Below are 13742 nucleotides of genomic sequence, written 5' to 3'. Positions count from 1 at the left end.
CCCAGTGGGCAGACCACCACACCACGAAGGCACGCCAAGAAAGTGGAAGAAATACATTATAATATAACCAGGATATATACTGTGCGTAATGATATAAATGCGACAATAATAATTAAAAAACTTATACAGAACGGATTTGATACATGCACGTGTGAGATAGCTTCTGTTTTAAGAGTTCAAATCAGAGCACAAATGTATGAGAAAACTTTCTTCTATAATTAGTAGTAATCCGTCTTTTTTCTGATAGAAAATATTATCCTCGTAGAGAATCCAAGTTTACAATGAATTTGACGGCGTTCTGAACTTTCTAAATCTATTGTTAAAGGTTCATTTGAAACAATCTGGGAAGAAACACAAGTATGAACAGTGGATGCCATACGAATTAATCCCTATCCAATGGCAAGCAGAGTAGTAGCGTGTACCTTACTTCTATTTTAAAACTCATTATAAGCAACTGATATGAGTACGAGAAGAAAAAGTTAATGCAAATATTAATCATTCACATGAACGACAATGGCTCTGCTCTTAAGAGCAAGGAAATTTCTATACTAAAGACAGAATTGGGTATTCTGAAAAACTTGAAATACTAAGGGAGTCATTCACTGGGAGCCATTTGCGAAAGAATGTGTAATGAACGTTCAGTATCGCAGATAAGTACTCAACTAGCTTGCTAAAATTAAAACATAGGGTAAATGTTACATTTGTGTGCAATTGCTGCAACAGTCTACAAAAACTTTAAACTCAAAGGTGCTGGACAAAATTTACTCATATACCTCATATAATCTCGGTACCTATTAGACACCTTCTCATTTCTATATTCGCAAGCCATTGCTCTGCGGAAAAAAGTTCGATATAATGAGGAGAGCGGAAATTCGCTTAGCCCTAATAAAACGAGGACAGAAATATGAGCCTAGTAAGAAATAAAAGGTTGTAAGATGACAAAGGACCGTAAATAGTGTTTGTCCATAAGTGCTTAAAAATTGAAATGTTTATAAGTATAAATTAAATACCCCCCCTGTTTTTATTGCTGTCATCATTTTATCCAAAGTTTCACTGCATAGTCTGATCAGCAATAATGCCACATCATTTCTGTTACAGTAAAAGTGGAATGTAACAAATTGCATCTACACTACAGTATGCCTTTTTTGTTTTAACAACAGGGAGGAAAGCCATCTATGAAACCTATGGGAAGAATTTTGTGTTTGTCAATATGTATGAAAAGTTCTTAAAAACTTAGAAGTGGCAAATTTGACATTAAGGGCAAAGAGTGTCCAGGAAAAGCAAAAGAACTCGACAATAACTAATTGCAAGGATCTCTTGGAAGAAACCCCTTTCAAAAGTGGAGGACTTGAAAAAGAATATCCATGCTTTTTTCTCTTTCTTTTTGGTTGTTGTTGTTATTAAATAAATATATTTAAAAATTCGAGGCCATTTGTAAGCATTACTAGTGTAAATTCTAGTTACTATCAGCAATCGGGCTCAACTTTTTCTATAACGTAATATCTGCTAAGAGGGTTTTACAAGTCTATGCATGTTTTGTTTGTGGCTTCATACCTTCTAATGCTTTTTTCAAAAATTCATATTACTGAGCATTCCAGGTGATTGTTAAAATATTTTGAATTCCTTAATCAGATTGTCTCTTATCAGGTGTAATAATTATCCTATAAGTTCAGGGAATCCCCTATCAGCCAATTTTCTTTCTAAATGCATTCGGAAGGAAAGCAGGAAAAAAGAAAGTAAAATTGTATATGGTATAATACAACATACATTTATATTCTTTTCTGGAATAACCTTTGGTATTTTAAAATTATTTTACATTTTTAGGCATAATAAATACAACACTTATCAAATTATGTAATTATTGCTTAAAGAAATCTAACAGATTTTCGCTAGTTTTACGCATTTAGATCGACGACTAAAATTAATGCTGAATTTGAACTAAATGCAATAAACAGTTGAAGTATAATTTTATCGCAGAAACAAAAAAATTAACAAAAATTATCTTAGACTTTTTTCTTTTTCTTTGTTTCTAGGCATTGATGCATGTTACTTTATACAACCACATGGTTTGGAAAATCGAGTTTCGACAAAAACTAAAAGGAGAAAAACAATTCTTATTATTACTAGTGACTTTAGTAAGATTTGCTTGGTTAGCCAACTTCAAATGCATCCTTGTTTGATATACATGTATAAAACAAAGAATAATAACTCTATGTCTTCAGACTTTTCCTCTGCACAAACATATGTTGTTTCAGACTGTATTCAAAGCAATTTGTTTGAAATGTTAAAGAAGTAAGGCAGCTCGTTATATTTCGAGTAGCTTCAAATAAACTTTGGTCTATTTCAGAAGTTGAAAATATGAAAAATAATTTCTTATACTAGTATGGTGAAGCATTCCTGGTTTTCGATTATGCATATGGAGGTCTATTTTCCCGACAGTTTTAGATTTTAAATAACACTCCTTCAAGCAACATATCTGTAATGTATATTTAAAATTACATACTGGGGGAAAAAAAAAAAAAAAAAAAGAAAAGAAAAGAAAAGAAAAAAAAAAAAAAAAAAAACATTATTTTCAAGTTATCATTTTCCTTTTTTAATATGTTTACTGGCCTTTTTTTTTCACATATATGGTTTTCAAATGAAGTACCTAAATAATTTAAATTAAAAATGCTTCGAATATAAGTATTTGATGTCTAAGTTAAATAACAGATGAATTTGGAAGACATGAAGTTGGTAAAAGTTTTAATTTCTGAAGGAAACTTTACTTCAGAATAGCGTTTTTAATGCTACATAAATTTATCTCGCCCTTTAATATAATCATATTAAGACCATTTATATCTTTTATGCTGCAATGTATAATACGGTTTCAAGGTGAAAATTTCAGTCATTCAGATGCTTTTATAACTTTTCAAAACGCTTTCCGTATACGGACATACTCGGACATGATTAACAAAAGCAAAGGTAGTTGCATAATTTATTAAATTAATTAAGTTTTAGTTTAACTTAATTATAACCCTGGAATGTAAGCTGCTTTCAGAACTAAAGTTTTATTTTTGATGAACTAATATATGTTTGTTATCAAAGATACAGAATTCAAAGATACAGAATATTAATTTTTCATTTAAATAAATAAGAAGGGGAATATTTTTGTATTACTCGTCTATTTCAGATGATATAATGAAACGATTTATTATTCAAAATGCAATTAATTTAGGGAAACATACTGTTGCTTCTACGGGTTTGTGGATTTGGAGTAAGTGATGACAACACTTGATGAAAAATCAAGACACAATTTATTCGTCAGTAGGCACTGTTGCACACGACAGTTCCAAAGACACTTTTACACTCGACGAAAAACTACGACAAATACTCTGATGGAGCAACACAGCCTTCAGGATATAACGGTGAAACTAGTTTCACGGCAAAGCAATAAAGTACAGCTCCCGACTCGGTCGATAGCTCTCAAGCTAATCTATGAACTGAAGACACTACTCTCTCACAGTACAGGCAGGATATATATATATATATATATATATATAGCTTTAACCTGCCTTTGAGAATGTTCTGGGAAAAAACCGCTAAAAATGTGTTCTAGTATGTTCTCTCTCCGTCTATGACATATCGCCCAATTCGTAGCCAAATATCACCAAATGGACGATTTCAAATCTGGCAACCCTAAGCCCGGTTTGCGGGGAAGCTATCTACCCGCAGTTGTGCATTTCGCAACAATACAATAATGTATTGATACATTAACAAGGGATTTGCATGTATGCGTTAGGAACAAGGATATTCGTTTCTCAAGATCAATTTAGTAACTAATAAATCCCTACGTATATTCATTGTATCAGAAGAAGAAGGTATAAAATAAATATTTTTCTTTCTAGATTTAATTTTCCTCTTAACCTGACTATTAATTGCGAGTAACTTCTCCACCATAGTCTCAAGACTCTATGTATTTATTAAAGGACATACATTTTAAGCGTAAAAGCAATAGGCCAAGAAATGATTGGGATAATTAAATTCGTTCAGCCATTTTATTTATATAAATCAAACCAAGGAACATTTTCATGTAAGCTTTAAGCTATTCCTTATTTTCAATTGAAGTTCAATATCAGCAATTCTATCATGTACCATCTATTACCTTTCCATTATTCATAATTCGTAATACTAAAATTGCACAGTGATTTCATGCTTTCTGCATGCTGCAGAGTAAAACTTTAAATGGTGTAAGGCAAATGAAAATATTTGTGCGTTTATTGCGCAAAAACTATTTTGAAAATTATACTTAAGATGAAATATTTGAAGGCTTACCTTTTTGTTCTATGACTCCCGTTTCATGTTTTGATGACTCTTTCTGCGGTCCTGTGTCATCGCTGATTAAAGAACCATCATTTTTAGGATCATCGAATGCTTCAATCTGAGTCTGTATATCATCTTTATTTGGCACTGGTGGAATGAAATAAATTTGGTCTTCAGGAGTACCTTGAGTATTAAAGTCACCTAGAGTCGATGTATGCTGACTGATTTCTGGTTGCGCAGATACAAATGCTATGTTATCAGTTACTTTTTGTTGATTTAGGATATCTTGTATAGAATTTCCTTGATTAAAACGAGTCTTTCCCGTATTTTGACTTCCTATGCCTTGAGTGAAATAATGAAGAGTTTGTTGAACGTTCTGAGGATTACCCTGTGCATTTATTCTTTGAGCGTTGCTACCAGACTTAATTGAGTAAAAATTTTGATTTTCTGGAGGAATAGAAGCTCTGTTAAAATTCGGATATCCTTGAAGGGATTGTGGCACTCTCCAACCATTCTGACCATTGTTTAAATTTTGACTGATTTTATACTGATCATTATTCTGCTTAATTTGAACATTTAGTTTGCCAACTGATTGTCCAGCTTGAGACGGTCCTTTGTAATTTTGATTTTGTCTGTTAAAATGATTATAATTTTCAGCTGAGAGGGGTCTAAAACTTTCTTCTCTGTGGTGTCTAGTAGGCTGATTGCCATAGGAAGTTAATACTGGACTCTGAGAAATTTGTTGGGGGTACCTAACTTCATTTTGTTGATACTGATTTGTTATGCTGTATGTATTTCTTTGATCAGGGACGAAATTTGTGTTCGCTGGAATAACAGGAGCTCTGGCATCAAGTTTAGGTTCCTCTGGGTAGTTACCTCTATTTGGCACATTAAAATTGGAAACTGCTTCAATATTATAAGCATTTCCTTGGTTATTAGGAGCAAGATTAGCCGTCTGCTTTTGAAAACTTCCGTTATCTGGTCCAGGGAAGGAAATCTGTTCAGGATGAATATTAGCATCCGGTTGGGAAAATCCATTATCAGGTATCCTGTGTTCGAGGTTATAATTCCCTTGCTGAGGCCGTACTTCACCAGGTATTTTATGTGGAGGTTCAGCGTTCCTATTATTGTTTGCTACTACATGATTCCTGATAGCATTAGGATCAGGATGTCGTTGAGACTCGAACTGATGGTTAGGAATTCTATCATCTTGCGAATTTCTTAACCTATCACGTGAATGATCCTGCACTTCTTTATTCCCAGCAACATGACCTTGTATTTCTGGTTTAGATGGTGCATTTCCTTGCTTCTGTGGTTGTCGTAAATTTTGTAGTTGCTGATGGACATCTCCAGGTAATAAAAGTCTGATTTCAGGCACATTATTCAAGTTTAAAGGAAATGTTGAAATTTGTGTTCCTTTATCTTCTGCATGTAGAGCTGACACTGCACCTTAAAGATAATGTGATAAATTTTATAATCTTGTTAATAATATCAAATAATAACTAATATTACTTAGATATTTACAGATTTTCATTACAGATTTCTAAAATATATAAAATTGTTAATCTTTAAGCTTGCAGGCCCAGCCCGTATGTTTTTTGTATATATAGGACTAATAGCAGACTGCTATTTATTTTTGTTTTTATTTTTATTTTTATTTTGATTTTGATTTTAGTCTAGATTTAAGATGTTTCGGTATAGTTTAACATATTTTAACACCTTAATGTGTCATTTTGTGCGGACGCGTCGGGAAATTGGAACAGAGAATTGAGACTATTAAAATTTTCCAAGACACTTTGTCTAAATTAAAAAAATTTTTGTAGCGTAAAAGTTTCAATTGTCTGTTTCGGCGAAACGCGTAATGGGGTTAGCTTGATTCGACGTTCAAACAAATTAAATTTCCCTTGAAAAGCCAGTTTGGAAGTCGAGTTAGGCTAATTTACCATTTTTCGCTTACATTTTTGTCTGTTTCTTTTTTTTTTTTTTTTTTTTTTTTTTTTAATGTTTTACATGTTTAATGGTTTGATTTTCATATGTCTTAATTTTTTTAAAACGTGTTGAACTTTTTGGAGCAACAGCTCCTGGTAACTTTTAGGCGAGCTTACTACAATTTTTATATTTTACTTATTTTGCAGCATATTGCGCAAGATGTTTTCTAGACCAAATTGGTTTTTCAAAATTGTAATTACTACCTTGCTTGATATATATATATATATATACCATACTAATACAGCCTATAATTTAATTTTACGCATTGCTGTCTAATTTTTGTACAATTAAAAATATTCATTTACTATATTATAAATGCAATTGTTAATGTAGTAGTGCCGAATAGACTAGATATATATGATATTCATCTTACGGAAAACACGATACCACATAAAAATATATATATATATATAAATAAATAAAAAAATCTGTGTTCAGAAATAAAAAGTATCATTTATTTAATCTTGAATTTTGTGTTCTTGTTGGAAAAAAAATATTGGTTTCATACAATGCGTTTAGTGTGTTTAAGAGTGCAGAAAACTAAAACATCTATTTTTGTTCAGTGTTCCACTATTCCTATTTAAAAACCGAGCATACAATTTTGTGCGTTAATCAAGCACAGTAAGACCCTGCTTAGCTCAGGAATAAGTTTCATCAAAGTCCTGCGCTAAACGAAACAGCGTCAAACGAGATCATCTTAATGTGTAAATAATAGGGATAAGTGAAGCAAAAGACAGCATAAGAAATAAAAAATTATCAATTTTTATTTTTTTCGTTTTGTAACATTTATTGTTAAGTACGCTTTTATTACATTGATTGTAGACTTATTTATTGCTATGACCGACTTTTATTCATAAAATATTCATGATTATTCATAAAGTATTCATAGAACATTCATGAGAACTTTGTCACAAACATTATGTTGTGACAAAGAAAGTTCTTCCTAATTTTTTACTTTTTAATTTTTGTTGTTTTTATTTATTTATTTATTTTCGTTAGGAAATCTTTTGGTATTATTTGTTTTTTACTGTTTTGTTCAGCAATTATTTCATGATAGCAAAATGTCGCTCGAATAACACTTAGTTTTGTATTTGAACATATCTTAAAATTTAAATCATTTTATGTAAATTGATCCACAGTTTTCGTTATAATGGTTAAACTTTTTTCAGAAAATCCGTTGAAAGTTTCTTTTGCTCTTGATCTTCAAGAATGCCGATTTCGTCATCTCCATTTATCTGTAATTAGACTAATTTTTTAAGATCATCGTTGGAAAGACTTTCATCAGTTGTAATTTGTAATAATTCTTCAACATCCTGCGCATTTATACTATCCAACTCTATTTATTGCATTAGCTAGCATGACAATTTCGCAGCCTCCAACAATGAATTCTCTTGTATCAACATCCTTGCTTAGCTCCGACCGTACATTCTTCCATAATCATTTAAACATTTCTCGTTCACCTCAGTCCAGGACAGATCGATGTTTTCTTCAGCATCCATGATATTCTGGCGTTTCCAAAAACCTCTAATGAATTGTTTATCTTCTTCATCGGCTTTATCCATCAGTTGTCGAAATGTCAACCTCAGTTAATAAGATTTAAAGTTGAAATTATATATTGCTCTATTGGTCACATTAACGAAGTAGGATTGGCAGCAAGAAAACCACTTCTGCTAGAGTGCATGTTGTTAACTCGGACAAGTGCGTTAGATGGCTTGGAGCATTATCAATCAAAAATAAAACTTTCGGTTTTAGTTTTTTAATTTTTCAGCAGCGGTTAACAGATGGGAAAAAATGTTAAAACCAATTCTCGAAAATTTTTATAGTGATTCAAGAAGTTTTTATTGAACTGCCACATTTATGGTAAAGATGATTCTGAAATTCTTTCAATGCTCTTGAGGGCTTGAAATGACAAACAAGCACTAATTTAAATTTAAGTCACCAATAGCATTATATCTAGTAGAAATGTTAAACGATCTTTAACAGCTTTAAGTCCTAAATTAGCCAAGCAGTACTGATACTGCGTGCGATTTCGGGGAATCCCAACATTACCGAGTAATACTGAAATAGTACTCAGCTGGGTCTTACGGTATAACATCAGAAAGATCGATAATTAATCACCCTTCACCATCCACATTATATTTTATAACAGATACTTTTCTTCATTATTTATCGTACCATTTGGTCTTCTGCTCTGAAGACTCACTCATTTGAAGAAAAAATATATTATTCAGCTTATGTTTTTAATAAATTACATTTTGGTACCCTTGTTCTATTATCGCTGATAAATATGAAAATGTTTCCTAGATTTCTCGTTTTCTTTTTAGAAGAATCTGTAAGTATCTGGTTTATTATTCATATGATTAATTTTGTAATCCTTATATTAAATATGTAGTGTTTTATGCAGATTAACCCAACTTTCTTAATAATTTGCCTTTCCTATCATTTCGTCTTTCATTTGCTCGTACCAGGATGTAAAGATGTTATTGTAAAATAAGCGTAGGTTTCTTGAGTTCGAGAGAAAATCTTTGGCAGCTATCGTTGCTTTATCCCCTTGCTTCTGAATTGATTTATCAGCTTAAGATTCACTAGCCATCATTACTTCGTTAAATACAAAATTTGGAAAGAATTAGGAATCATCCTGCATACAATGTGATCAGAATCGGAGAAGAATTTTATATAAAATATTGGGATATATTTTAAGGAAAATTACTTTCAAATTTTTAGCATACATATACATTTAGATTCTTGAAACTTAAGAGATAAATAAAATTAATGAAACTCGACTAAATCGTTCTTTCTTTTGATATAAATAGTAAATAAATATTGCAAATTTCATTATTATTACCGAAGTTGAAGTAGATCAGTTTTGCTAAATCCTACAGAAAATTAAAAACATTGTGTAAATACTAAGAATTTTGAAGATTTTAATGAGTAAAGTTTATTGAATATAACTTTTTGTAACAATGTTTATTACTTTTAGACTTCTTAGCTTTTTCAGGTTACATATCAGAACTGTTTCTTTCGTTCTTCTCATTTCGTATTTGTGAAGTTTAACTATATTCAGCAGTTTTATTTTCAAATACAATATTTGCAGTTGGTAACTACAAATCAGAGCTGTCACATTATTATCACAGCTGTGTTGAAAAGGGCTTTGCTATAACGTTTCATTTTATATTAGTAGTTTATTTGTGGCTGCCAAATAATGTTTCAAATTTTTTGTACTGCTAGAAAAATAAATCGCGATTGAAATGTTGTTTAAAAGCATGTTCTGTGCTTGAATATGGATTCTATTTGCTCAGTATTCGAGGCATTCAGGTGTCATTATGAAATTCAGATTTGAGTTCACTAGCTGCTAGAAATAGGTTAGAAAATGGTACAATAGAAGTTAATGCATAAATATTTTATCATCGGATTGACAAAAGAATTTGCTAGTATGCTATAATAAAAGAACTTTGAAGAATGAGAGGGGAGTTTGAGAAATCTGGGTCACCATACAGGTTCGCTGTCTTTTATGGAGTTTAAAATGAAACTAGATATGATTTTTTAAAAAACAAAGTATCATTAAATTGTATTTTTGTCAAAACAACTCCAAAATATACCGACACATAGAGATGATAAAAAGCTTGTACAATCATTAGTCATATTTTCTAATAGTCGTACAAAAATATGAATAAATACGAAACAAACGAAATATTCTAACTTCCTGTTTTTTATTATTTTTCATTTATACGTTTTATTTAGATATTTATTTAGCCTTCTTCCTTGTGCTTTTTGATGTATTAAATTTATATTGGGAATTCGGAGTCTAAATTTTCATCAGTAATGTTAGATCTATATTTTAATATAATTATCATCATTGCTTAAGCCTTTTATCCTTTGATTTGGTAATTGTTACTCCAATTGCATATCCTTATAATAATTAAATCTAGTATCTTAAAATCCTCCTCTTTTAATAGTTGCATTTACACTTTTAGCTCTTACCCATCTTCATTTATTTATTAACTTTTATTTTAAAAGAATAATGCATTTTTTTTACCTTTTCAAGTTAAACAACGTTAAAAATTTCTTACTCAGAAGCAAAGAATGCCGAAGTGTGTTTATAACACATTCAAGATACAATTCACATCATGCAGAAGCCAGAAAGAAAGCCTTCGTTCGAAGAAGAATAAAATTTTTAATCTTTAAAATTTCAAGTAAGTATACTGAAAAATATTTGTTTTTATGGAAATTTTATTAATTAAAAATTAATATAGCAAAAATCGATTATGCGACAATAATATGTAGATTTTTAATATTTTTCAGTTACTAGACGTTTTGAAAAAATTCACTTTCAAAGTTAATATAGATATGCATATGTATGTATGAAACGAGTAGATCAAGTGAAGAATAGGATTTAAGTTTTGAAGAATCAGAAAATGATTCCGAAAACATTTAGTTTTCAGATGTTTACTATTTTGAAGTATCAGAATATAAAGACAATGATGATCTCGATCAATTTTACCAGGCATTTTCGGATCGAAATTATATTAAATAAAATCAGCGTAATTGTTGGAAGATAATAATGTAAATTATTTATAGCGAACACAGTTTCTTACTGAAACTTATTGTGCATATATGTTTTCCCTAGCTTAGGAGTACAAAGAAAGCCGAATATAAGGTAAAACCACATAAGTTACAAACAGTTTTATATCTTTAAATTTTAAAACAAAATAAAGTATTTTTCATATTAATCTATTTAGAATTTCATTGACACCAAAAAGCGTTAATAAGACGTTCAATTTTTTTTAATAATTTTTTTTTTGTTTTGTTTTGTGCCACAATTAAGGGATCAATAATAGCCTCAAGATAACAAAATACGATAACATCATAAAATTCTAAGACACAAATTCCAACAGGCAAAAAATAATGCAAACAGCTATTAAAATACATTCAAACTTCAGATAGACGAAAACTCTGTGAATGTACTTCTTTAATTATAATCTTTCATAATATCTGATAAATATTGAGGGAAATGAAAAGTGAAGTTAATTTGAAGGCTGATGATTCAACAAAAGCATTGAATTTAAAATAATTAGTGATTTTGGTCTTTATGATTTAAAAAAACTCAGGTATGAAAGAGATGTGAAGGGTTATACTTGATCTAATATCTCTACTTCCAGTCCTGTAACCCTAACAGATGTGTTACTATGCCTGAGACACTAGAAAGGTACTAGAAAGGTTATAAAACAATCTTTATATTTAAACAGAACTTTGAAGATAAAGGCACGACTCTGTGCTTACAATAACCACAGCTCGTAGCTTTGCAAATAAATAAGAGTCAATTTAAGTTAAACATTAATAAATAGTTGAAAAGCATGCAGTTAAAAACTAAGTTATAACCTGCCTCGATAAATTTAAGAGGACCAGCGGCGAGACGAACTCAAAGCCAAATAATTATATTTAACTAGAGCTGGCAGAATCTAACCACGTAACTCGCAAACACACACACACTCTCTCTCTTTCTTTCTCTCCAAATCCAAAAAACTCAGCTTAAATAACCAAACAGGTAATTTGCATTCTGGTGTGGAATACGGAAAGGAGAAGTTATAGTAAAGACCAAAATTACAACTAATTAGGGCTAATTAACATAAGATACTCTGCAGATGTATTTAACCAAATTACGTTATGATTTCAAGGAACTAAATACGATTCCTGTAAAACAATGAAATATTAACCCGTCTTCTTCCTATTGTTTCCTTTTTAAAGTGTTTTTTCAATTAAGTACTTAATAAAACTTTGAAGTTTAAATACAGAATTAGAAATTTAGCTGTTATAGATGAATAATTCGAGAATTAATGCTAGAATTAATTGGAATAAAATTTAGATACAGTAACTGCCACTGAAAAACTGATAAATTCTGCTTCGTGATGGGAATAACACGTATAGCGAGAATCTAGTTTTAATTAAAAATTTTATTCGCTAAGTAAATGGATATGCATTATTCGCAGTTCAGTATTTTTATTCAAGCTCGTCACAAAATATTCATCTTCTGTAGTCTCAAGTTTTAGTATTTTAAAAACTTTCAAGACAAATTGAGCCCCTGGCAATGTTTTCGTGACGATATCATTTATCGTCTTTTTGCAAAACTAAGGTTATTAAAAAAGAAGGAAAAAATAAAAAAAGACATGCTGCGCTTTTTGAATTTTCATCATGGCTATAATTTATTAGGCTTTGATATGTTTAAGAATAACGGAGATATTGCTAGGAGCCAAGTAACTCTCAGCTGAAAGCCACTGTTTCAAAAAAACCTTCACAAAAATCAGATTTCATTCAAATGCTGCATATTGTTGGCAATTAATACATTTTTCTCCGATATCATGATCTCTAAATTCTTTTGTTGATTTTAAAGATTTAATTAGCATATGCCACATTTTAAAAACTAGGTAACGTTTTAATTTTATCATTCCCAAATTTTAAAATGCAAGATAATATAAAAGTGCACATATGGTGTTTTTTCCTATACGTAAAGAATCCAATGATTTAATTTTCTTTTCATATTATTATTATTGATAGCAAATAAATGTATTTAAAATGTTTTCTACAGAACTTTGGGGAAACAGTCTTGAAAATCAACGAAACTTGCTATTACACTAGATAACAGTCGAAACCTTAGTGTATGTAGATTATTCAACGGTTTCCCTGCTATTTGACAATCCAAAAGTAAGTTGAAGAAAAGCTGAGTATATAAAAGTCTACAAACTGATGGCCGTCGTAAAGCAGGATGGGTTTATCTTCCTAAAGGTTTTTATGCGCGAAACAGAAAGACCTTGCACTAACACAGAATAATAATTTGTTATTCGCAATGTTTTTAGATATTTTAGCTTGAAATACAAAGTGTATCGCTGTTTCTACGTTTCAAAAGCTTGAAATACAAAATGTATTGCTGATTCTACGTTTCAAAATAAACCCAATATTATAATTTTCAACCAAATTTAACTAAATTTAATGAAGAAGTAACTTCCTTGCACAAAATAACAGTCTTTTCATTGCATTATTTATTATGACAACGTTCATATCACAAAAGTTTTTGTTCGGGTGCCACTGTGGAAACATTTTTCCACTTTTCGAAGACAGAAAAGTGAGAAATAAACTGCTTCTTCACCGGGATTTGAGTCACAGGTCTTCCACTTTGTAGTTGAACATGCTACCACTTACAACAGCACTCATGACAAGCACGAGAATTCCTCGCTAAATGTAACTAGCCAAATATACATTAATGAAAACTGCGTCTTATAAAATATCTTTTTTTTCAATTCTACATCGCCAGCTCAATAGGTAATATATGAAAATTTAGAAACTAAATTGTTTCGTAGTTTTCCTTTGCTTTTCCGTAGTTATACCGTAAATAAAAGCCAAGATTTTATTTGGTACCGCCTAAAAAAGAATCTTATGTGCAAAATACAGCTAAATGTAGA

At 30.6% G+C, this 13742-nt stretch overlaps 2 protein-coding genes across 6 annotated transcripts in view; one reads left to right on the top strand and one right to left on the bottom strand.

Annotated features, from left to right (window-relative positions):
• The window catches only part of LOC118198414 (uncharacterized), a 163494-nt gene that overhangs the window by 135906 nt on the left and 13846 nt on the right, over nt 1–13742 (top strand). For 3 of the 5 annotated variants that reach the window (XR_004759764.2, XR_004759768.1, XR_004759763.1), the window contains one exon: nt 10366–10481. The gene's annotated coding sequence lies outside the window, so the exon portion shown is untranslated. Of the gene's footprint in view, nt 1–10362; nt 10482–13742 lie in introns of all 5 variants that reach the window. The other 2 variants (XR_004759769.1, XR_004759761.1) reach the window with 1 other exon arrangement.
• Nucleotides 1–13742, bottom strand: part of LOC118198413 (uncharacterized) — a 56944-nt gene that overhangs the window by 38114 nt on the left and 5088 nt on the right. Inside the window, exon 2 of the mRNA XM_035370075.2 lies at nt 4312–5748. Coding sequence (XP_035225966.2) covers nt 4312–5748 — 1437 coding nt within the window. The remainder of the gene's footprint in view (nt 1–4311; nt 5749–13742) is intronic.

Source organism: Stegodyphus dumicola, chromosome 6, assembly GCF_044657685.1.
Source record: "Stegodyphus dumicola isolate Sdum_Otavi_A_Nest chromosome 6, ASM4465768v1".
NCBI classification, from domain to species: Eukaryota; Metazoa; Arthropoda; class Arachnida; order Araneae; family Eresidae; genus Stegodyphus; species Stegodyphus dumicola.
The sequence above is the reverse complement of the archived record's forward strand: the minus strand, read 5'-3'. Positions and strand labels throughout refer to the sequence as shown.